This window comes from Lipotes vexillifer, unplaced genomic scaffold (genome assembly GCF_000442215.2).
Source record: "Lipotes vexillifer unplaced genomic scaffold, Lipotes_vexillifer_v1.1 scaffold153, whole genome shotgun sequence".
NCBI classification, from domain to species: Eukaryota; Metazoa; Chordata; class Mammalia; order Artiodactyla; family Lipotidae; genus Lipotes; species Lipotes vexillifer.
Genome location: NW_006774670.1, coordinates 3,858,553 through 3,883,055, shown reverse-complemented (window position 1 = coordinate 3,883,055; position 24,503 = coordinate 3,858,553). Strand labels below are relative to the sequence as shown.

The following is a 24,503-nucleotide window of genomic DNA, read 5'->3' as shown; positions in this document are numbered from 1 at the left end:
TTGGTCTCCTTATCAGGAAGGAAGACACTAATCCCATCATGCAAGCTCTACACTCATGGCCTCATCTAAACTTAGTTACCTCGCCAAGGGGGACCCACCTCCAAATACCAACACACAGGGTATTAGGGCTTCAACATATGAATTTAGGAGAGACGTAAACACTCAGTCCACAGCAGGAGCAAATATGGTTCTAAACTACTCCTCCACTCCATTTCAGCATAGCAGGTCTGAGTTAATGTTTTACAGGGCCTCTGTAAAGTTTCCTTAAAAAAGAGGTCAGTAGCTAAGAAAAAAATGAAAAGCTTTGAGAGCACAAGGCTTTATTATGACCTAAAGGAATAGGCTGGTCTTTCGAGTCTTGGTGGATTGGCAAAATCCAGATTTTTTTTTTTTTTAAGGGGGAGGGGAGACCTGGAGACCAGAATGACGGATCTGCTTGAACTTGCCATCTGTGTCACAAACGTGGCTACTGGTCTGCGCTGCCATGTGGCTTCTATTGTAAGCCGGGTCCTGGACTGGACTTAGAAGTGGACTGTCACCTAGGCTACCTTTTATCCTGCTTCCTCACCTTGCCTACTTCCTTGTCAATGCAGGACCTGATCTACCCTGCTGCAAGAAGCAGATGTGGAATGCTTCTTCCAACCAACAAGCTGCAGGGCACCACCTGGGCACACACTCAACAAACACGTGCTTCCAAGCCCTCAGATGATCTCGGAGTGTATGCCAGTGCCTGCTTTATGAGCCCACCTTCCAATTAAAATCGCTTGAACAACCCATAAGACAATGCAGAAAAAAAGAACAACAACTCCATAGACTCAAGACATGAGACAAACACAGGTTTTCAATATAAGATCGGAGAAAATACATTCAAGGCAAGAAAGCATTAAGGTTTTGTGAAAGAATCAAGAGTCAAGACAGTTTCTGTCACACATTTATAATATAGATGGATAGATTTTGTGTACTTAACACTTATAAAGCTTGGGGTGGAAAAGGTTCACTTTATCCTGACAAAGTTACAACCCCCAAATCATTAAGGCTTATGCCACAAAACAGCACTGCATCAGCACAAGACAATAAGAGAAATCCTCTGGGGAGTTTAAAAGGCTCTTCCCCTTGGCAGCCACAGCTTTCCAATTCAAACCTGAACTTGGCTACAGTCATACTCAGCAGTTCCCATCCTCTTTTCTCCCTCGGTATGTATTTGTCTCCCTGACTACACTTCATGCTCCTGTATCTAGCATTAAATCCACTTTCATATCAATTCCTTGTACGGCACTCTGTGTACGACTCGGCACTCAGAATCTCTGCATGCTAATTAAATGACACACGCTAAATCTCCTTCACCCTGTCACTGGCAGGGGATGGATCCTGTATGTAAATTTTGGACTTTCGCTGAAAACAACATTATTGTCCTTGATGACAGGATGCCAAAGACTGAGGTATAGAGAGAGCCGTTCTGCAAGGCACAAGCAGAAGCCGCTGCAGCCACGGAGGCCTGAGAGACGACTCAGGGGCAGTGGAGGAGGGGCGGGGACGGTTAAGAGGAGCCAGCCGTGGAAGGAGAGAGGAGGCCGAGAGCGGCCTCCACGGCGTCCAGTCTCAGAAGGACCGGTAGGATGGTAAGATGCTGATTTTCAAGAAGGGAAGCCCTATTTTTTACCCTCCAGCTCAGGCGAGGGTTTTCAGGAATGGTGACTGGTTTTTTTTCTTTCCCCATGAAAAGAATAATATTTTAACTGATTTGCAGAGAAATTAGAGACACTAAAAATATGAAAACAAAGAAAGAAAAAGTTACCTATAACCCCAGCTCCCAAAGGTAAGTGCTCACAGGGGTCTTTGCTTGGATTTTCACTGAAGATGTAAACGTGGATTCTGGACTGTTGTCAGCACCGCACTGTCGCCGCCTGGGTCCACAGCCACCCTTTGCAACCGTCACAATGGGGCCTGGGTCTAAAGCCCTGAGGCACGCCCAGCAGGAGCAAGACGGTGGGATCCTGACCCCAGGCCCATGTGAAGGGGTCAGGTGGGGCGGGCACACTGAGGACTCATCTCCACAGAGGAGCATTTGAAGCTACTCAACTAGAAATAATCAAAAATGAGAAGGTCACATCACAGTGCCGTAATCCCCAGAGAAGAGCTGGCAAAAACATTCGGTGGGAATTGCTGGGAAAGGGGAAGAAAGTGGGAATGGGAAGCAGAGGTCTCTAAAAGGGGCCCAGGGACAGAGGAATGTGTGACTAAGGAAAAAGGTCAGAAGGAGAGTGGGAAGAAAGGTCCCAAAGGCAGGACAGGTGGTCCATGAAGGGACACAACAGTCCTGCAGTGAACTCTGACTTAGACGGGATGAACTGCTAAAAGCCCCATTACTAAGTCTGCTAACCTCCCTCCTGCCTCTCATGCATCTGTGACTAAAAAAAAAAAATTAACCCCACCCATCCCATTACACAATGCTTATCTGGATATGATCTAAGGTCGAAATCCATGAAAGGAAGCTCACTGACTTAAAAGTTAGGAAATACTTTTGTGCTTTACTGGGGAGAGGGGATGGGGAAGTCCACACTATGAAATAAGAGGTTTAAAATAGTGAACCCAATTCTTCCCCCAACTCAACACAATGCTCATTGGGTTACATGTGGACATGTGACCTTTCTACCTGGAAAACCCCAGCCTCACTGCCTGGATAAGGGCCCATATCCTCAAAGAAATCAACTTGGGAAGGAGCATTCTCCTTGGGTATCCACATACCCTGGGCAGTTGGGAAACTTGGGTTTCAGCATTAGTAAAGTTTCGAGCTTTGATGTCTTCAACTAGGAAATGGAAGCAAGGGCTTCCCTGGTGGCACAGTGGTTAGGAATCTGCCTGCCAATGCAGGGGACACGGGTTCGAGCCCTGGTCCAGGAAGATCCCACATGCCGCAGAGCAACTAAGCCCGCGAGCCACAACTACTGAAGCCCATGCGCCTAGAGCCTGTGCTCCACAACTAGAGAAGCCACCACAATGGGAAGCCTGCACACCGCAACGAAGAGTAGCCCCCGCTCACCACAGCTAGAGAAAGCCCGCGTGCAGCAAGAAAGACCCAATGCAGCCAAAAATAAAAAATAAAATAAATAAATTTATTTTAAAAATTTAAAAAAATAGAAAATGGAAGCAAACTACATGATCACTGAGAAGGCTTCTTCTGTCCCTTAAAAGTCAGTACACTGATACTCATTCAAAACTTCAACAGATTTCAATCTACTTAATCTATGCGTTTATAAATAACATAACTTAAAGTGGACATGGTCAAGTTCAAACGGTCTTTGAAAGCTGATTTTGTAGTAAGCAAATTTCTTAAATATTATTTCTTAAAAATTGTTTCTTAAATATTACCATAATTTATTTTGCCCAAAAAACTCATTATAGAGGGCAACAATCTGAAATTCTCTAACTGACCATAACTGAACATGACAAATCCCAGCACACTGAGTGCGCTTCAGTTAGTAAGAAATGAGAGGTGTTACCTGGGCACAGGACAAAACAAAGAGGGGAGAAACTGACTGACTGAATAAACAAAGTAATTTGGTAAAGAGTTACATATCTGCCACTCCAAAGGGCAGATACTTTTTTAAACATCCTGGCACAGCACAGACAAACCAAGCACAGCACACTCTGCTTAAAAGTGGAGCCTTAAACTCCAAGGAAGGTTTCAGCACAGGGGGAAGCCTACCCTCTGGAGCCTGGCAATTGTGGGCTTAGTTGGCCAGGTCGCACCTCGCTGCACTTGCCAACCTCCAGGACCACTCGAAAGCTGCATGTTGTCTAACCTTTTGCTGGGACGATTTTAAAGAGTGAAACATCTATGACTACTTTCTTCACAAGGACTCCCGGTCTTTTTGTCTCTCCCATCAAGAGAGTTTGAAAAGAAACCAGACCCCTGCATCTGTCAGCACTCTTGGCCTGCAGTTTTTCCACCTCTGAATTCAGAGCACAGGGCCACTCAGTGAGGCGGGGCCTGTCCCCACAGGCGTGCACCTGGGGTGGAGCAGGGACATCCAACTGCTGCCGCCTAAGGACTCACGTTTCCTCTGGCTGTGACTTCAGGCAATGACGTGCACTTTGCCGAAAAGCTGAAGCCATCATGCAAACCACCAGCACACCGCCCAGGATGCCCAGAGAGGTTCTTTTTGGCAACATGAGTGTCCTCCACACGCCACCGAGCCTCTGACTGTCCAAGCACATCCTTTCGCTTGTCCTAACAGTCTGGTATGATCAAAGGGAAGGCGGTGGGGCGTGGAATTAAAGAGCGGCTGCCATTTGTGGAGCGGACTGAGAAGGCAGCTGTTCTTATTTCCTTCAAAACTCTGTTTGGAACAGACTGCCTTCACTCTAGCTCCCATTTCTTGGGTCCTTCCTCAGTGGTTGCCCAACATCCCTAACTCTATGAGGTGGGTGCCACTACTACACCCAAGAGACCGCTGAGTATTCTGTGGCAACCGCCTCTAGTCAAACAGCTCATAAATGGAGGAGCCAGGGCTAGAGCCCAGAACAGTCTGATTTTCAAATCCATACTTTTCAACTCAACAACAACAAAAAAACAAATAACTCAATTTAAAAATGGGCAAAGGGCTTGAATAGACATTTCTCCAAAGGTGATATAAAAATGACCAACAAGCATATGAAAAGATGTTCATCAGAGAACAATCATCAGAGAAATGCACATCAAAACCACGATGAGATATCACTTCGCACTCATTAGGAAGTCCACTTCAAAAAAGAAACAGAAAATACAAGTGTTAGTGAGCATGTATGGAAATTATCAACTCTTGAGCACCGACTAGTGGGAGTGGAAAATGGTGCACCTGCTATGGACAACAGTATGGCAGTTCCCCCCAAAATTAAAAAGAGAACTACTCTATTATCCAGCAATTCTATTTCTAGGTACATATCCAAAAGAACTGAAAGCAGGCTCTTGGAAGGATACCTGCACACCCATGTTCAATGCATCATTATTCACAACAGGCAAGAGACATAAGCAACCTAAACAGCCATTGACAGATAAACAAAATGTACTCTACACATACAGTGGAATATTAAAAAGGAAAGAATCCTACCATATACTTTAACACTGATGAGCGTTGGGGACGCTATGCTAAGTGAAATAGGCCAGTCACAGAAGGACAAATACTGTATGATTTCACTTCTACGAGGGAACTGTAGTAGTCAAACTCTTAGAAACAGAAAGTAGAATGACGGATGGCAGGAGTGGGGGGAGGAGGAGTGGAGGGCTACTGTTTAATGGGTAAAGAATTTCAGTTTTGCAAGATTAAAAAGTCCTGCAGACCCATCACACAACAATGTGAATATACTTAACACTACTGAACTAAGACACTTTCAAATGGTCATGATAAATTTTATGTTACGTGTTTTTTACCACAATTAAAAACTTACAACCATTTTTCAAAAATCCACGCTCTTAAGCAGGATGCTACGGTGACTACCCAGTCAACCATCTCTCTCCGAAGTTATACACAACCCTTTTTCCCTCAAGCGGCCAGGAGCCATTTGCAGGCATATTCATTACTATGGGAGTCAATCTGCCAGCACTGAGTGTCACCTTATTCTGCCTCATGACACAACAAGAAAACAAAGGACCACAGGGCCCATTTTTAAAACTCTGGCAACTCAGAAAGGGCAGGTGTGCAAGGAAGGAGTCTTGATATAAATGAAGACCTGAGATTCCAGGATATCCTCCCAATTCAAAACATAAAATCACATTCCCGAGTCCTGTCTCTCCGCCCGGCAGACAGGTGAGGGTTTCCCAGGGCATGCACTTTTGCCTCATTTAGGCCCAAGCTCACATTCATTATGCAATACTGCCTCTCATGGAAGGAGACAGTTAAAGCTCACCTCTCTGACAAAGGAAGGAAGGAGGTGAGGTCGTAGGCCCAAGGTCCTAGAGGTGGGAAGCAACACAGCAGCCCGCAGCCCAGACCCACCCCCCTCCAGGGCTGTAACCAGGATGCTCTGAGGTCGGCCAACTCCAGGGTGCTGACCCTGCACAGGATTTCTAAATACAATGCAGAGGAAAGCTCCTGTGGGTATTATGGTCTTTGAGCCTCAACCTTCTCATCTGTAAAATTAGGTATTGGATTAAGAACCCCTTTTCTTTCTAACATGAAAAGCTCCAAATAATTTAAGCTACCAACAATATCAAGGAGACTTTATTGAGCTCCACAGACTCAGGGTACCATAATTGGAATATGAAGTATTTAAGTGAACAAAAGAGCCCTTTTACCCACCATCCAAGAGTCTGTAGTCTCAGCCAAAAACCAGTGCAGACACACATGCCAAAGACAGTGGGGACAGAACTATACCGTCCCAGAAAGAATCAAGTAGCAAGAGCACGATAATGAAACCGTTTCTGACCCACAGCTGGTAACCAAGCTATAGATCACAACCAAAGGAGCTGTGAGAGGCTGAGGGTGGGACAGCCAGGGACTGTGGCAGTGGACTGGAGTTGATATTAATACGGGTGACCAAGAAGACAAAAGCCGAAAGCCACCACTGAGAGGCTTCTAGTGGGGAGATGACCCGGGTCACTATGCCGCCACAAACAGAGACCATGATACGTTTGCTTTTTTCGTATCACTGAGACGTTACTTCTTCAGAAAAAAACCAAAACATTATATTATCAGGAACCTTAAAATGACTTCAACCACAGTTTAAACTTTAACAAACTATGTTATTTTAGAAATAGAACATACTGATTTGGACTAACCTATTGATTACAATTTCAGAAAGAGTTTTTAGTTGTATGGAAAGAGCAATCAGAGATGATGGAACAAGGTACTTTTTTTTTTTTTTTTTAAAGATTTATTTATGAGGCTTCCTTGGTGGTACAGTGGTTAAGAATCCACCTGCCAAAGCAGGGGACACGGGTTCGAGCCCTGGTCCGGGAAGATTCCACATGCCGCGGAGCAACTAAGCCTGTGCGCCACAACTACTGAGCCTGCACTCTAGAGGCCGCAAGCCACAACTACTGAGCCCATGTGCCACAACTACAGAAACCCCACGTGCCGCAACTACTGAAGCCCGCGTGCCTAGAGCCTGTGCCCCGCAACAAGAGAAGCCACCACAATGAGAAGCCCGCGCACCGCAAAGAATAGCTTATCCCCCCGCTTGCCGCATCTAGAGAAAGCCGCGCACAGCAACGGAGACCCGGCGCAGCCAAAAACAAAAATTTTATTTTAAAAAAGATTTTTATTTATTTATTTAATTTCACTTTTGGCTGCGTTGGGTCTTCGTTGCGGCACGTGGGATCTTCATTGAGGCATGCGGGGTCTTTTGCTGTGGTGCACGGGCTCTTCATTGTTGTGCGCGGGCTTCTCTCTAGTTGTAGCATGCAGGTTCCAGAGCACGTGGGCTCTGTAGTTTGCAGCACGTGGGATCTAGTTGAGGCGCGTGAGCTCAGTAGTTGCGGCGCGCAGGCTTAGTTGCCCCACGGCATGTGGGATCTTAGTTCCCTGACGAGGGATCGAACCTGCATCCCCTGCATTGGAAGGCAGGTTCTTTACCACTGGACCACCAGGGAAGTCCCCAACATGGTATCTTTTAAGCTACCAGAAATAGAGAAAAGGGTTCCATGGGCTTTTCTACTTCCTAATTTAACTTTTTAAACAATTTTTTTATTAAATCAATTCCCAAATTATTCTCTGAAACTATCAACATCCTGAAGTCTTATTTCTGCTGGAACCAGAGAAATTTGGACTCTCAATGAGCATTAGGCAACAGAGTGCTTTGGGACCTCTGAGGCTCCTTCCCAGGGCGGGTAAGCAGGTGGTAAGTGGCCCCTGGGAGCAAAGGTTTTTGAGACAGGTAACAGCAGTGACGGGGAGGCCAAGCAGGAGAACGCTTCAAACGAAGACCTTGTATCTCTAACCTTTAGGCTTGATTTCTGCAAACTAAAGCTGTCATTTTCACAGCTCAAATTACTGGTCATGCCAAGTTTAATAATTCAACAGAAGAAGTGGGAATCACCAAGTGATCACCTGTAGTTTAAGCCCACAAAAGAGAAGTGATTTTACAACTGGGTTCATTTCCAATAAATCTGAATACCCGGTAGCATCATGATTTGTGACAGAAATGTGCTTCCATTTTAACCTCCATAAGCCTAAACATGTACTGAATGTTTCTTAATGAAAAACAGTTTTTCCTACTATCAAAATGTAACTACATTGTAAAACTGAAAAAGAGAAACAGGAAAATACCACCTCTGACTACAACTCATCAAAACTTCTGTAGAATATCAATATGTTTTCTCTGTATTTTTTTCCAGGTATATGTTATTTTTTACACAGTACAGTCTGAGTAGTTAACAACAGAATACCCATGTTTGGTTAACATTCCAAAATCATATACCCCCGCCCCCAACAGAAACCAAGCACCATCTATAAACCAAGTCCTGTGCCAGGTCGCAGAACCGTAACAAGACAGCGTCCCTGACTCACGGAGCTGGAAATGGGTTTCGGAAATGGGCTCCCAGCGCGTGCAGCGGTCGGGCAAGAGCGAAGCAGACACAGGCGTGTGACAGGGCCCCGAGGCCAGCTCACACCCACACACGGCTGTGCCCTGGGTCCACGGGAAGCCCAGAGTGGCCGAACTTTCCTCCTCCAGGGATCGTGACCACCTCTGGCTGCTGAGCTGCGTGACATCTCCTTGCTCTAAGAATTCCAAATTCTTGTTACTGGGTAAATGTATCAATCGAGCTTCATTCCCAGCAGAGGAATCTTTAACGGGTCACTCAGCTTCTATCCAAGTACTCCTGGTAATAAGAAGTTTACATACATACTTGCCCATACACATTTTCACCTACTTTTGGATAACCACCAACTGTTAAAGAGCTTGTAAGCCGCGGTTACTTTCCTTCTCCTGGTTCTGCCTTTGGTTGGTCAGCAATATACGTAAGGAGAACACACTGACTTGTGGTGGCCGGAGGCTATGCCCTTTCTTCCCAGCACTAGCCCTGCTCCTCTCCCCCTCACACCCCAGATAATATCTTGGGTGGGTCCCCACTGCCACGCTGGTACCACGCTTCTCCCATCCCTCCCTGGATGAGCTAGCATGACTTGGGCCAATCAGCTCCCAAAAACCCGGCAGTCAGGTACAGGTAACTGGATGCCTCTGGAACTAAAAGATCATACGGACCCGGGGGCTGGCAGACTGCATACAACGATGAGCAAGCTGGGAAGGCTGGTGTGCAGGAGGAAGAGGAGACCGGGGGAAAAAAAAAGAAAAAAGAAAAACTACAGGATACAAAAGCAAGGGAGCCAGAGAGACTTCCTGGGTTTCTGACAACGTCCCAGTTCCTGACTCTTGCTCTTGTCTTGAATTTTATGAGCCTCCTTCTGATTAAGCTTGCTTGAGTCATATTCTGATTCCTGCAACTAAGTGATCATTGACTGACTAAGGCAGGCTGATGCTCACCTGTCTCCTGAGCATCCTCTGAGCACTGCCTATATGCGGTGGGCATTTGAGGACAGCCAAGAGCAAGAAACAACTTCCTCTCTCAAGAAGCTGGAAACTGGCTGAATAAGCAAGACTAGAACTTAATTAGGGAAAACAAACAGGTTGGTGATACTCGATCAGGTCTGGTTTAATGGGAAGAGAACCACAATTCTAGTTCATTCTACCACTGACTACCTGTTTGACCTTAAGCAGGTCCCCTTCTCTCTCTGAGCTTCAGTTTCTTCATCTGTAAAATAAGGAATGTGGAACAGATAACTTTCAAAGTTCCCAGTTACTTTTAGGATTCCTCGAAAGCAGTGGACTCACCTTGTACATATCCAGTAGCGATCATTTTAGAAGCCAGGTGGGTCACAGAATACCTTGCCTCTGCCCAGAGTCCACCACTTCGGTTAGGAGGGAACACAGCACAAGCGCCACCTGCAATGTGCTGTGCTTGTGATCCTGAGTCGAGTCAGGACGAAGGGGGACCTCAGAGAGCTCACCACCCAGAGCAGCGTGTCCAGGAGAACACGAATGAGGGGAATGGCCCAGAGCTGTGCTCTCCAACACGCAGCCAACCAGCCACACATGGCTCTTGAGCACCTGAAATGAGTTCAGGGCGTGGAACTGAATTTTCACATTTGAGTTTAAATAGCTCTAGGTAGCTAGTGGCTACCCATGTTAGACGGTACAGATCTGAAGGTCAGGACAAAGAACCGCAAGACAAAGCAGCAGTGGTCCAACAGGGACAAACGAAAACCCTAAGGAACATCGGGAATGGAGAGGCTGACCACGCCCGAGAGAAAGGAGGAAGAAATGACAGGGAAGTGGGCTGAAAGATAAGGAGTCCGTCAGTGCTAGAGTGTGCTGGGCTGGGTGTAGAGGGGAGAAGCTTTCTGGGCAAAGGGAAGCAGCACAGGGGCGGAGAGACACTCTGCCTGGGCAGGGCTGCAGCCCCTGGGCCCCGCCCCACTCCCATTCTCCCCTTCATCCCCACGGCTGGGCACCCCTCGTACAAGGTGGCCGTGTGCTCAGCCAAGAAACAGTGTCACCCAGCCTCCCCTCAGCCATGAGTGACCAGGTGACAGAGTTCCGGATGATGAGACACAAGTAATGCTCGTCTAGGGACTTCTTGCAACAGTTCGCTCTCTTGGTGTAGAGGGGTCACCCACCCCCCCCCACCCCCCACTCCTTGTTGCTTCCTCCGTCATTCTGCTCAGAGCTGTAGGGGAAGCTGAAGGTGAAGCAGCCATGTTGTGAGCAGGAAGCATCCAAGAGGATGAAACAGAAAAGTAAAAAGGACCCCAGCTCACTGGGGACATCACGGGGCCATTGAATGACCTTGCCTTATCATCATCCAGACTTCTTGTTATGTGAGAAAAACTAATCCCTCTCCGGTTACACCAGTGTGGCAGGATTTCCAGTACATTCAGTCAGACACAATCTCTAAATGATGCCAAAAATCTGGTATCTGGAAGTGAGGCGCTGAAAAAGGTGGAAGGGGCCGCACAGAGGAAATTAGGCAAATGAATGGAAACCCGGTGACTTTGCCATGTGCTGGTAGAACATCTGGTCTAACGGTATGTAGCCTGCTGTACGCTGGGACATATACCAGGTGTGACTGAGACAGGAGCGTTAAGGACAATGGAAGAAAACTTCCAGGATGTGGCGCACAGATTTTCTCTCAGGCAGAATGATGAACTCAAACCACAATAGCCATTTAGCAGGGATAGAAGAAATACCCCTTTGTTAAGGCAGGTATCCCCGCCTATGGCCTCTAATCTAAGCTCCACAATCTAATGAGCCTTGCAGGGCAGAAAAAGCCCACTGTTTCTATATCCCGCCCCCAACACAAGGCTTGGCAGGAGACAAGGCTGGTGCTAACAGGAAGAAAGAAAAACCTCGCCTTGGCAACTGGGGAAGGTGCTGCCGCAAAAGACAATTCCAAAAACCAAACCGCAGAGGTAAGGCTGTAACCTCTCATTGCCAGAGCTGTCCTTAATCAAAGGTTCTCAAGCAGGGCTGCCCTGGTGGTGCAGTGATTAAGAATCCGCCTGCCAATGCAGGGGACACGGGTTTGATCCCTGGTCCGGGAAGATCCCACATGCTGCGGAGCAACAAAGCCCGTGCGCCACAACTACTGAGCCTGCGCTCTAGAGCCCGCGAGCCACAACTACTGAGCCTGCATGCCACAACTACTGAGCCCACGTGCCACAATTACTGAAGCCCACGTGCCTAGAGCCCGTGCTCGGCAACAAGAGAAGCCACCGCAGTGAGAAGTCCGCGCACCGCAACGAAGAGTAGCCCCGCTCACCACAACCAGAGAAAGCCCTCTCACAGCAACAAAGACCCAACACAGCCAAAAATAAATAAATAAAATAAATAAATTTATTTTAAAAAAAAGTTCTCAAGCTAACACACCTGGAGAGGGAGAGGAAATGAAGCACAATACTCAGACTTACTGTGGAAAACCCATTATTCTCTCCGGTATAAAATGCATACTTGGGACTACAAGTTATTTTCAGAATTCTATAAGACCATAATCACATTATTCCTACTTTGGTAAATGATGTTTAAAATCTTGTTAGTACTCATTCTGCAAATATTTTCATTTATATGAAAGTGATAAAACACATTTACTCGGAAAAACATCCATTCAGAAAGCAGTTTAATGTGTCCCTTTGCTTTATCTACGGATTTTACAAAACCACGAGGGCGCTGAGTGTGCCAGCAGCTGTAATTCTGGGGCCGCTTGCTCACATCCGGTGCAACGCCTGGCCTTGCCCCTCCAGGAGGCACAGTACATTTTTCATTTAAATGAATGAATTTAACAGAAACCATTCAACTAGGAAGATTCTAATTCTGTCTTTAAAAAATTAGAATTACCAGTAAATAATGCCCCAAACATGTGTTATGTTAGCAGGAGTTAACATTTAATTCTAGAACACTTCCAACGTAAGAATTGTTTTTTCACTCTAACGCAGCTTATCACCACACAAACACTAACTTAAGTGAGTAAACCAGTCAAAACTCCTGATAATTTATTCCTAAAACTGTCAACAGCTCATTACTGTGACTAAGCTGCTGGATCTAGAGCAGAACTGACCTGACTGGAAAAGTAACTGTGTGAACTAGGTGCTGTGGGATAACTGTGAATAACTATGGGCACGTTATTCAATATTTCTAGTCTCCTCTCCAAAATAATGGGCACAGTACCAACTGCATGGAGCTGATGTGAGGATTATCAGCCAACTGTGAAAGTGCAAACACTAAATGCTCAATACATGATAAGGATAATGACAATGGCTATTATTAATGTTCAGTTACTTTTACTGCAAAGAAGATAGAATTTGTAGGCTGTTTCATAATCTGCCATAAAACACATTTCTAATTTTCAATCTTTTTTTTTTTGTTTTTTTTTACTAACAACCACTCAGGGCTTTTTTGGCTGGAGTTTAAATCAGAATAGGACGTACCCTTCCTTGCCCATCAGCTTAAGAAATTCAGAGGACCTCAAAGTGTGGTCCCCAAATCTGCAGTGTCAGCATCATCTGGGAACTTGTAAGCACTGCACATTCTCAGGCTCCACCACGAATTCAGAATCGGAAGCTTTAGGGATGAGGAACAACAATCTGTGTTTCCACAAGTTCTCCAGGGGGTTCTGGGCACACAGTTCTGAGAACAGCTGAAAGAAATGTAGCCCTGGGCCAGTGTCACTAACCTGCGGCCCTGGAACTATCTCCCCCGCCTCCCAGAATGGGAGAGCTGTGGAAGCCCTGACAGAGGTTCCCCAGCCCTCGCCTTCCCAGGAGCTTCTGGGGGAAACACCAAAATCCCCCGCACTCGCCCTCTCAGCCTAGAGGGGAAGAAAGGCAAACGCGGCCAGCAGCAGGGAGGCTCACCCACCCCCACTGGCCTAACCGTCCCCATGGGCAGAATCACGGGTGGCAACTCAAAGCCCCCCAGAGAACGAGGTTCCACACTCACCCTTAAAACCCTTTCTTAGCACACGACCACACAAAACCGTGTAAATGAAAGTTCGCAGCAGCACTATTCAGAAACGGCCAAGAGGTGGAAACAACCCAAATGTCCATCGACTGGTAAATGACTATATTTGAGGTCTATCCATACAACGGAGTATTGATTGACAATAAAAAGGAATGAAGCACTGATACGTGCTACAACACGATGAACCTTGGAAACATTAGGCTAAGCGAAAGCAGCCCCACTCATGGAACCACATATCACGTGATTGCGTTTATATAAAATGTCCAGAATAGGCAAATCTATAGAGACAGAAAGATGATTAGTGGTTGTCTAGGGTTTGGGGGGAGGGGGGTTGGTTTTGGGAAGTGACAGCTATGGGTTTCTTTCTGGGGGACAAAAATATTTTAAAATTAGATTGTGGTTATGGTTCCATAACCGTGTAAATACAGAAAAATTCACTGTATACTTTAAACGGGTGAATTGTATAATACGTGAATTTTAGCTCAATAAAGGCTGTTTTTTAAAACAAAACACGAGCCTTCCTGCCAAGGACTCCTCCTTTGAGTTAACCTACGCTCCCCTGGCAGTGCTGTCCAGGCTGTAGGGTACCATCATTCTCAGGGCCATGTAAGTGAAGGGTCCATACTTGCAGGGCCCTAAAATTTGAGTGCCTCCTTAAATTTTGCACTCAGGGTGCCTGCTTGCCTCACCCTAGTCCTGTCCCGATTTTGAGACTGCTTCAAGTTCAGCTATGTCTACAGATTCTATCCCCCTGAGAATAGTTTCAAACTACCTACCATTCATTTCCTTGCTTTACAAACTTCAGTGGCTTTGCCCCAGTCTCTACAGATTACAGTTCAAGGGTGACAAATCTAGATCTTCGATTTTGGACTCTAATCCCCCAGGCGCACAGGCTCTGGAGTTAGATGAGCCCTGAGGAGGAATTCCCTGCCAGCCAGGGTGCCATAAGCAGGATTCACACCCAGGCCTTTGGGCTCCAGAACCTCCAGTGCCCAAGCTCTCGGCCCTCAGCCCCTGCAGCCTTCCTACCAACAGCAGAGGTTAAAATTTCATCTCTGTATCACCATCAACCCTTGACCCCAGCCTCTGCACAAAGCGTAAGGGACTGACTGTTTAAATGCCAATGGTTTATTAGGAAAGGCTCGATCAATGCTAATTTACAACTGTTACCAGGCACACAAACAGCAAACTGAGGTAGAATCTTGCCATTCCCTGTGGCTTCCCCATCAGTAATGACGCGCCAAGAAGCACAATAAAGGAGAAAAAGCTAGTAGCTTCAAACTACTGAAATCCATGAACAATCAATCCCTGGCTTGCAATACTTTATCTTGAACCTGGTCTTTCTTGGCCACAGAAAAGCAAAGTTATATGGAAAGTAAGTTAAGAACAATCTTAAAAAGTCATGTATCTGGCAATCAGAGACCGTGTTTTTCTTCCTTATTTTGCCCACTCCCTAAAACCTTGTAGAAAAAGAAAGAAAAACATCCTGATTTCAGAAGGTAGCTCTCCCCATTCAATTAAGTTGCAAATGAGCGAGGAAGGTACATACTATAACCAAAAGAAGACCAAAACCAAAAACAATGGAAAAAAAGAAAGCACACTTTTCTGGGATTGGAAAAAGAACGGAGGGTGATCAAGACACAGGGAGCAACATTGCCACCAAGTGGTGACAGTGCCTCAAGTCACCCTCTGACATCCAACGTTTCACTCAGGGTCACAATCAGAATGTTTTGGGTGGGTTTAAAAAGAAAGAAGAGTTCAAGCTCAGGCCCATCCCCACCCTCCTGACACAGTGATAGCAGAGGGGCAGGTGCAGCCCGCCCATATTATAAGTCTCCCCACGTGACTGATACACAGTGAACGCTGAGAACCAGGGATCAGATGTCACTGTGATGCTTACAGGCTCCAGTAAAGTCCTACTTGCAGCTATTCTGCTTATACCATCCATTAAAATTTCCCAATGGTATATAAATTTTTGAAAATTTGGCCATGAACAATACAAATAAATCATAGTCACACAGCAGTTTCTACATTCTTCACAATAATATAAAATAGTCATTATAAAGATTCAGGTTATATTTCCTTGGTTTTGCCATTACTATTTACATCTAATATCTAATCCAATCGACTTAACTGTATCATAAATTAGGCATATTGACACAGCTATACTCAACACAAAAACCCTTTGAACTTTAGTTTCACTGGACTATTTACTTATACAATGGGTTTCAAATCAATAAATCTTATCTATATTAGATGGGTTTTCCTTTTTTAAACAAGACACGTAAAGCCTGAATGCTCCTATTGTTGGCAAAATCGGTAAATGCACAACGTAATCTGAAATGCTTAAATGAAAGGCATTAGACCAAGACTAAAATTGTTCCTTGGCACAGAGGTAAGTAAAAGAATTTTCCCCCATTCCACAGTTGGGAGTTACCTAAAAAATTATTTCTTAACAACAAAGAATTATTTTTTGTATGAAACACTACGAAGAAAAACTGTGGAGTATTTCTACTACCAAACATCTAAGTCAGAAGTTGATTTTCAGCATTTTTTGCAGGCCTGACAATTAGGTCTGAGCCCACAGCTAAGAAAACAAACACCTGCACACTCTCTGTGCCCCTCTGCCACCCAGGAGACAGAGCTTCCCTAAAAAATAAAGCGGCAGGAACGAGGCAGAGGCCAGATGTTTGGTTTCACTCGGCACACTGTCGGATTCTTATTTATCCCTTTTGCCATGCGTTTTGTATCCCTGCATTTTCCCCAGCAGACCAACTCTTGGCTTCTCGAGGCAGCACAAATCCTCTCAAAAAATGTCACTGACGACCCAGATTTATTTGAGGTCTGACACACACGGGTGACGCCTTAGGTTATCTACAACAGCAGAGAGACACACAGGAGTCCTAAACCTAGGACTAGATGGTCTGGGCTGGATGGACCATGGTCACTCATTCTAAGCCCTTGCCACTCATAGTGGACCAGTATCATCAGCATCACTGGGGAGCTTGTCAGAAACGGAGACCATCTGGACCCACCCAGACCCACAGCACCAGAATCTGCCTTTATCAAGATCGCCAGAGGACTCTGAGCCCACAGCAGTTTGTGAAGTCCTGCTCTAGATCAGGATCCGGAGAAAGCCGTTTAATCTACAGGTGTGTTCACTCTCCATCTGAGGGATGAGCGTACCTCTACTGCCTTTACCTTCAGAGCAGGCCTGTGGTGGGGATCAACAGTGGGAAGGCTTGAAAGTGACAAAGGGCGGTTATCAGGAACAATAACGTCTGCCCGCAGCCCGCTCTACAAATGCAGTCTCAAACACACCCGACCTTCAGGGCTCTGCCCTGTGACAGATTTAACTGAACCCCCATAACACCACCCTCTGTCGAGTTTATAGTTTACCAAGTACGTACCTTTCACACAGTCAGTCTCTCACAAACCTTTCACCCAAAGAACCGGTAACACAAAGGAGAGAGAATGCCTTTCCCTGGGGTTTCTGGGGCACCAGTCGTAAGTGGCCACAAACTTAAAGCATCACTGAAGACGCTGCTTTAAATTTAAACCACCATGAAACTCTTAGTATTCTACTTTACGATCTACTTATGTTTGTTTCATCACAAAGATAAACTTGCCTTTTGCCAAGTCTCCAAGCACAAACTGGTGCTTGCCCTACTGATCACAGAGTTCCCCAGTGATGCGGTGATGCTGTACACCTGACCTACCAGCTGAGAAGCAGACACCCGCCTTTCTCCAAGGGTCACAATGGAAACCACCCTGCTAGACTCTGGTAAACTAACTTCAAGTGGGAATCCCTAGAAGAGGCCAACTGGTCTCTGTTGAGTTAAAACAAACAAACAAACAAAACAGCCTGGGATTGGGGAATGACTGTGCTTGTTCTATTGAACATTTGTAAGTAAATTTCTAAATGGAAATTAACTGCCTACCAGTTAGGTCTCCAAAACATGCGATTCAGATTCTTACAGCTCAATTATTTCACAGGGATTGTGCACAGAGAAAGCCACACACCCCTGAGGAAGGGACAAGCTGACTCTGAGACAGTATCTGTGCAGTCTCATCTCTCCATTTCTGTCCACACTGCCTGGCTTTGGACTTTCCTCTCTTTCACACTATACTTAATTGGAGTCACACTCCCTACTCACTTAGACGTTTCTCTCTAGAATTTAGCCCATCTATGAAAACCAGAACCCCCAAATTACAGAAAATTCTATTTCTCCTTCCCTTGTATCCTTACAGCTCTGCAAACACCATGGTTTTTAAATTTCCAGTTTCCTGTATTAGTTTTTTCCAAAGAGGATGAAATGGATGGGACAGTACAAATATCCCTGTCTCACTTTTTTACCCTGAAGAAAGGTTAGACCTGTTTCACTGAAGTTTGCAGTGCCAGAATACAAATGCAAAGTAGCCACAAAGAGCCACTCTGAGTACCTGGAACATTTTAAAAGTTCCTTAAACTTTTAAAGGAACTGCTGAAGTGTTCCTTACAAGTAGACTTTTAAGTCCCTCATGCCACCAGCTGCAGACACCTGGGCCGCCCATGGGTCCCACCCCTGAGGCAGAGCCGCAAAGAGGCCTAGAGCCGCCTCTAGCAGCACAGTCTCTGCCTGGGACAGCCTGGCTGACGCAGGGACCTCTGGGACCCTCAGCTGCCTGAGGATCTGGAGGTCTCACAGCTGGAGGGGAACATGCAGAAAGCATGTTGGTCCAAGTGGTCCCAGACCACTGTGGAAGGTGCTGCTCTCTGCGCCCTAAGGATGGGAAGCAAACAGTGGCAGAGAATGAAGATGTCTGATTTGGGAGGAGAAAATTTAGACAGACGTTAAGAAATCAACCTCCCTCCCCGGCACACTCCAGTCCCAGTGCTAACATGCAGGGAGGGGTACGATTAACTGAAGGCAAGTCCACATGTTAAAATGCTCTGAAACGTGTTGCTGCCTGGCTGGCAAGGGGACACAGGAATAGACTGAGAACAAACGCCCGACACAGGGAGGCTCCAGAGGAGGGAGCAGGCCCGCAGGGCCTATGTGCAGTTCACCAGGAACTGCGAGGCACAGACCCACGACCTCTGGTCCTGCCGACCAGCTCTGTGGTTTGGGGACAGTGACTTCAGCCACTCCAAGCCTCTGCTCCCTCATCTGTGAAACTGGTGTAATAAAAATGTCGACCTTCTTAAGGTTGACTGGGGATTAAAGGAAATAACTCATGTAAAGCTCTTGGCAAAAAAAGGGGCATGATAAGTTATTATTATTATACCAATTCAGAGTTGTAAATGCTTTCATTTTCTCTTACCTCTCTCTTTCATACGCAGAGTACCTACCACATAATTTAAAAATTCAGGCGGCATTTCTTAAGTAAGAGCAGAAAGGACATAAGCAGGAAGAAGAGGAAGGAGGAGGGAGGTGAGAAATCACTAAGGACCAAATATTAAGCTTGTAAGAATCTGAGCAACTTACTTGCCTTCCCTTAAGTCATATAGCCTGTGGACTGGGGAACCTGGTGATAGAGATAATGAATAAGTAAATAACTAGAGTATGTTTCAAAGAGATAAATGCTATGGGAAAAATCAGGATAAGATTAGGAATCTCTGATGGGGTGGGGTGCCACTTGAAATAGAGCGGCCAGTGCAGCTTTAGTGAAAAGGTGATTTTCAGCAATACTCTGAAGCAGGTGAGGGACTTAGTCATGGTTATATCAGTGGAAGAGCATTCCAGGCGTGGCCATGGCTCACACTGGCCGCCAGAGAATCAAAACCCTGGCCGATCAGCACAGCAGCTCCTCCGGGGCTCCAGCAGCAGGACAGAGCGGGCCAGCGGCTCCACGGCAACCCCCTGCAGAGGGGCCGAGGCCAGAGAAGCTTCCGGCGGGAGCACCAGGACTTCCACACGGGGAAGGTGACTTGATACCAGAAATGTGTGCACCACTGATAAGTCTTTCTAATCTTGTGAATTCTTCCATTCTTAAAAAAAATGCCAATAAAAACATCATGCTCCCCTATCTCAATCAGTGTGGCAAGAGGCATAATTAATCCTATATCATAGGTGAGAAATTAGACAGCTGGTTCCAGATCACGGCTCCTGAGGGGAAAAGCTGGGATTTGGATGCAGGCACTCTGCTCCTGCTTTCAGAGGAGGTTTCCCTGAATGAGCTCTAAATTCTTTCCTTAAGTTCATCTTCATGACCACCTCAGACCACGATGAAGAGGTCAGCTCTCTGCTTTCCTACCAACAAGCAGGTGATCCTGGGGGGCCTGTCAGGCAGACATTGGGGCACTACTTTTAGTACCATTTCCGGCAGGGGAGATGGACCCACCAAGTCCTGGGTTCCCAGTTCCCTGGAGACCATGCCGCCCGGCCCGCCGGATACCGGACGGATCTGCTTAGCGCTCTGACCTCTGGGGCAATAACAACTTATCCCATCTCATTCCCTGCAAACTTCTGCCCAGCTGGGTCCAAGGGCCCAGGATTCACCAAAGAACCCTGTCCACGGCAAACACTATCAATAACAATGCAACTTGGAGTTAAATATCCATTTCTTACAATATTCCCAGACTAAACCAATTAGAAAGAGAAGTTTTCTGCTTAACTTTTAAAAAGAGAATTCAGACACAAACTATGGCGTTCTTCCTCATTCCCTTTCTACCTGCTGGGGTGACACAAGATCACATTGTCTCACGCCACCCACAATGCCATCTCCTTGAGTATTTTATCCTGGGGTTCTCCAGAGAATCGAGCATTGGCCAGCACCGACTAATCTTCTGACTCAGGTCCCCAGACGCCGACCAGGAGATACCAGTGCGGGTCCCGTCTAGAAACTCAGTGTACTTCCAGAAGTACGGGAAAAGAGCGGCACCAGGGTGGGGCCTGTAGACACCAGCCATCTCCTCAGAGGCCAGAGCTCCAACCCGGAGCTGTGCATTTTACGAGCCTGCTGTTTTCTACAGCCACTACTGCAGCAACCCCTTTGGCTTAGAATTTTACAAGTTTAAAAAGGAGGGAACTAAGTTACACTATCTGGCTGTTGGACATTAGTAGGCAATCTACAACGTGAAAATGAAATCTTTAAAACAAAAGTGTCTAAAATGATACAAACTGAAATAACTCAATTTACTAAAAACATTTTTTTAATCACACTGAATGAATAAAGCCAGAGCTCCTTTACATTGCTCCTGCTAGGGAACATTGGTATAGGAAGCTAAACACACCACTGCTGCAAAGGCAATAACAGTAACAAAAATGTTACCACTTGACACGTGATGTGTCTTTAGGTTTTCAAAGCACTTTCACATTTATCATTTAATGTAATTCCATGAGACGTGAAGAGCCAACACTACTGTAACCATTTTATAACCAAAGGAACTAAGTACAAATGAAGTTCTATGATTTGTATCACAAAGCGAGCTGAGCCCAAACCAGACTCTTGTTTAGTTTGGCAGAGGACTCATTATCCGAATCAAATATTAAGAACTCTGGGGGAGAGAGGCGGGGAGGGAGAGAGAAGAAACAACAGTGGGGGGGAGGGGAGCAGGAAGGGAGGGTTCCTCCAACAGCACCTCCTCCCCCAAGACAGCTGCAGGGAACCTAGTCCGAACACCCTCGGGTTAGCCTTGGCTGCTTCCTAAGAGACATGAAGAAGTGTGTCGAGGGACAAGAGTGAGTCTCCACTACGTGCAGTCTTGCAATCTGAGGAATTCAAGTAATCTTTGGAGGTCTGTTTTGCTGTGCTTTTATAAGGAAAAAATGTTTTCTGATTAAGGAACACTAAGGAAAATAAATATCTACTGTTGAAAGTTTGTATCACTGGGCAGAGAAAAATCTTAATTTTACTCAGAGGAACTGCATTTAAACTCCTCTTTTACGTTATAACTCAACACACAAAGGCCTAAAGATAAACTTCAGCACGTCCTATACAGGCACACCTTGTTTTATTGTGCTTGTTAGCCCTACTGTACCTCAAAGACACTGCATTCTTTAGAAACTGAATGTCTGTGGCAACCCTGAATTGTCAGATGATGGTTAGCATTTTTTAGCAATCAAGGTTTTTTTAGGTAAGGTATGTATGTCTCTTTTAGACATAATGCTGTTGCACACTTAAAAGACTACATTACAGTGTCTATACTATAGGGTAAACATAACTTTTATGTGTGCACTGGGAAATAACAAAATTTGTGTGATTCGCCTTATTGCAATATTATTCTTATTGTGCTGGTCTGGAACCCTAACCCACAATATCTCTGAGGTCTGCCTGTATTTCTTTAGGGGACAAAAGAAGGATGAGAGACAGTCCTCCCGTGACACCAGATTGAGTGACAGCAAATGACAAGGCACAGATCATCACAGGTGTGACCAGTGGGATAGAGGTACCTCTAAAACCACACCATGCTGAGGTAGGGTGGAAACCTACACTTCAGCTGCAGACAGGGAAAACAGATCCGCTGGAAACAGTGATAGGCATTGCCATTTGAGCTTCTCAACCAGGGAACTTTAAAATCAGGGGATGATTTTGACTTGAGATCTCACTTCACCTCTTCTTCCACCAAATGTGCTTTTGCTACAGATGAAACTCGAGCCAGGATCTAGCTTTACGTTGCGGGTGGGCCTTACCTTCGTGTCTGCTGGGAGAATCGCAGGCTTTCTGCGGGGTGGCCACTCGAAGGAAGATCTGCTGCCTCCATGAGTGTCTCCGTGTCTTTACGGGGGTCCCGCTGGCGTCACCAAGATGGCTGGCTTTGGACTCAAAGTCCCTAAAATTACAAGACAATTGATTTATGACTGGTGAGGAGATACAAGCAGGTATTTTAGCTTGACTTTTTGTTGTTTTTTAAACAGAGCACTAAATTATAAATTATCTTTGTACCAGCAAACATAACTAGATAATCACAGGCATCAAATCAAACTCGCAGTGGGGCAACACCCCCATAGGACTGCTTTCTGACAGGGTGCTTTTTATGGAAAGAGTCAGGTTACATGTCCTTAATTTATTTTCATGGTAAAAGATATTAAGAACTACACTCCATGGATCTTGGCTTCCAACTGGGCCTCTCTTGGTGCCACTTCAGAAAAGAGAAACGGCCTAAATGGGGCGCTGTCACCCAGGCCACAATCTCCCCTAGTCTGTGTGAGGGGAGATTTTCTTAGCATAGGCCTGCATATCCAAGGATCATCACAAAAAAAGAAAAACGAAAAAAGAAAAACGTTAAATTACACAGAACCAGCAAGGGCAATAATTATGCAGTCACTTGCTAATAATGACTTTTAACATCTGTATGTTTTAAACTGCGAAATATAGTTTTCAATATACATAAACACAATCACTAATTTCCTTTCTATTCACGGGACAACTTGGGGAACCCCTTGTAACTTACACCTGAATATATACCAACAACTGAACAATCATCTGAACTTAGAGATCAAACATCCTGACTGATTTACTGGCAGCCATATATGCTCATTATCCAGAAACACTTCTATCACTTAGAGACAATGGTTAAGACTTTCTTTAATTTGCTGAAAATAACAATATATTAATAAACTAATCCTAGTCAAAACTGGATAGCAGGTTGACTCCACATTTTTTTAAATCACATCATCAGCAAGAAAAATTATAAGAAAGAAGATACAATAGATCTAGCAAAAATGATTTTTTAAATGGCAAAAGTACAGATGAAAAATCCCTATATGTCTAACAATCAACACTTCTACCCAGACTTGATATATCTAAATTAAACTCTACCTTTTTGTGTTCATAAAGTCAGAGGTGTTATTTTCATCTACAGGAGCCAGAAATTTTAGAAAATTTGGCACAGAGGAAGAAGAATGAAGTTTTTTCCGCAGGGCATTACGGTAGGAGATGCTGAGAGCGTGGTTGAAAAAAAGAGTTTAGGATAAAGAAACACAAACACACAAAGCATAAAACATAACCTTCAAAACAGAAGAAACATTTTACAGTTCTAAGGCTAAGAAAATTAAAGTGGGTAAGAAATCAAAAATAGTTTACAAATGAGATTTAACTTTCATTTCAGTCAATAAAATTCTATTATTTTAAATGAATGGAATCAATGAACTAATTAACAAACATCAGTCCAGTTACATAAGATGAATAAATTCTAAAGATGTGCTGTGCAACATTGTGCCTACAGTTACAACACTCTGCCCATAGTTAGTAATACTGTGAACACGCAAAATATGTGTTGAGAGGGTAAATCTCATGTTAAGCGTTCTGACCAAAATAAAAACAAAACCACAACAATAAAAAATTCAGTCCATCATCCAAAATGACTCCTTCCTTCCAAAGCAGAAAAATAATTTTCCTAAATTAATGAGGAAGTTTCTGATATGGCACAAATCGCAATGTATATGATCAAACACATTGCTGTTAACGTGTGTGTGTGTGTGTGTGTGTGTGTGTGTGTACACTAGGGCAGGGGTATGTGAAAATAAGTGTATAAAAAATAATTTGCCATCAAGACCGTTTTCATAATAATTTTGAGGGAATTAATCAACAGTAAAATTAATTAGATTCAAATGACAGACTGAAAATAGGAAAACCAAACCAGACAAGCACGCACACACACACACACACACATATACACACACACACACACAGCGGTGGCCCCGGGGTCCTTGTGTGGACATTCAGCACACTCTCTCTGTGTGAGCATCCCAGGAAGACGAACGACACTGAACTTGCCGTGCGGGTGGCTCACCTCTTTGGCACGGCATTGCCACTCTGTTCTCCACTTGGGTTATGTTTGAGGTACTTAAAGAAATTGGGCGAGGAGGCGGAGGGGGTAAGACGAGGTGGAGGAGCAGCTGAGGACTGACCTGAGCCACCTTCAGACTCGCTGACAGGGGGACGATTCCCACTAAATAGCAATTAGAGAGAAAGCAGGGGAGTTAGAGTAAAAGGCGGGCACGGAACCGCGCAGGAAACGCAGAGGACACACGGAGGAAACAGGAACTGCCACAGTTAGAGGGTGCTCTCCTCTTCTGCGCCCCAAT

General features: G+C 45.2%; 1 protein-coding gene across 3 annotated transcripts in view; it reads right to left on the bottom strand.

Annotated features, from left to right (window-relative positions):
* TBC1D1 (TBC1 domain family member 1) overlaps positions 1–24,503 on the bottom strand; it is a 232,186-nt gene that overhangs the window by 50,663 nt on the left and 157,020 nt on the right. For 2 of the 3 annotated variants that reach the window (XM_007449405.1, XM_007449403.1), the window contains 3 exons: positions 24,209–24,367; positions 23,236–23,355; positions 22,107–22,246 (listed from right to left, as the gene is read on the bottom strand). In XM_007449405.1, coding sequence (XP_007449467.1) covers positions 22,107–22,246; positions 23,236–23,355; positions 24,209–24,367 — 419 coding nt within the window. The remainder of the gene's footprint in view (positions 1–22,106; positions 22,247–23,235; positions 23,356–24,208; positions 24,368–24,503) is intronic. The other variant, XM_007449404.1, reaches the window with a different exon arrangement.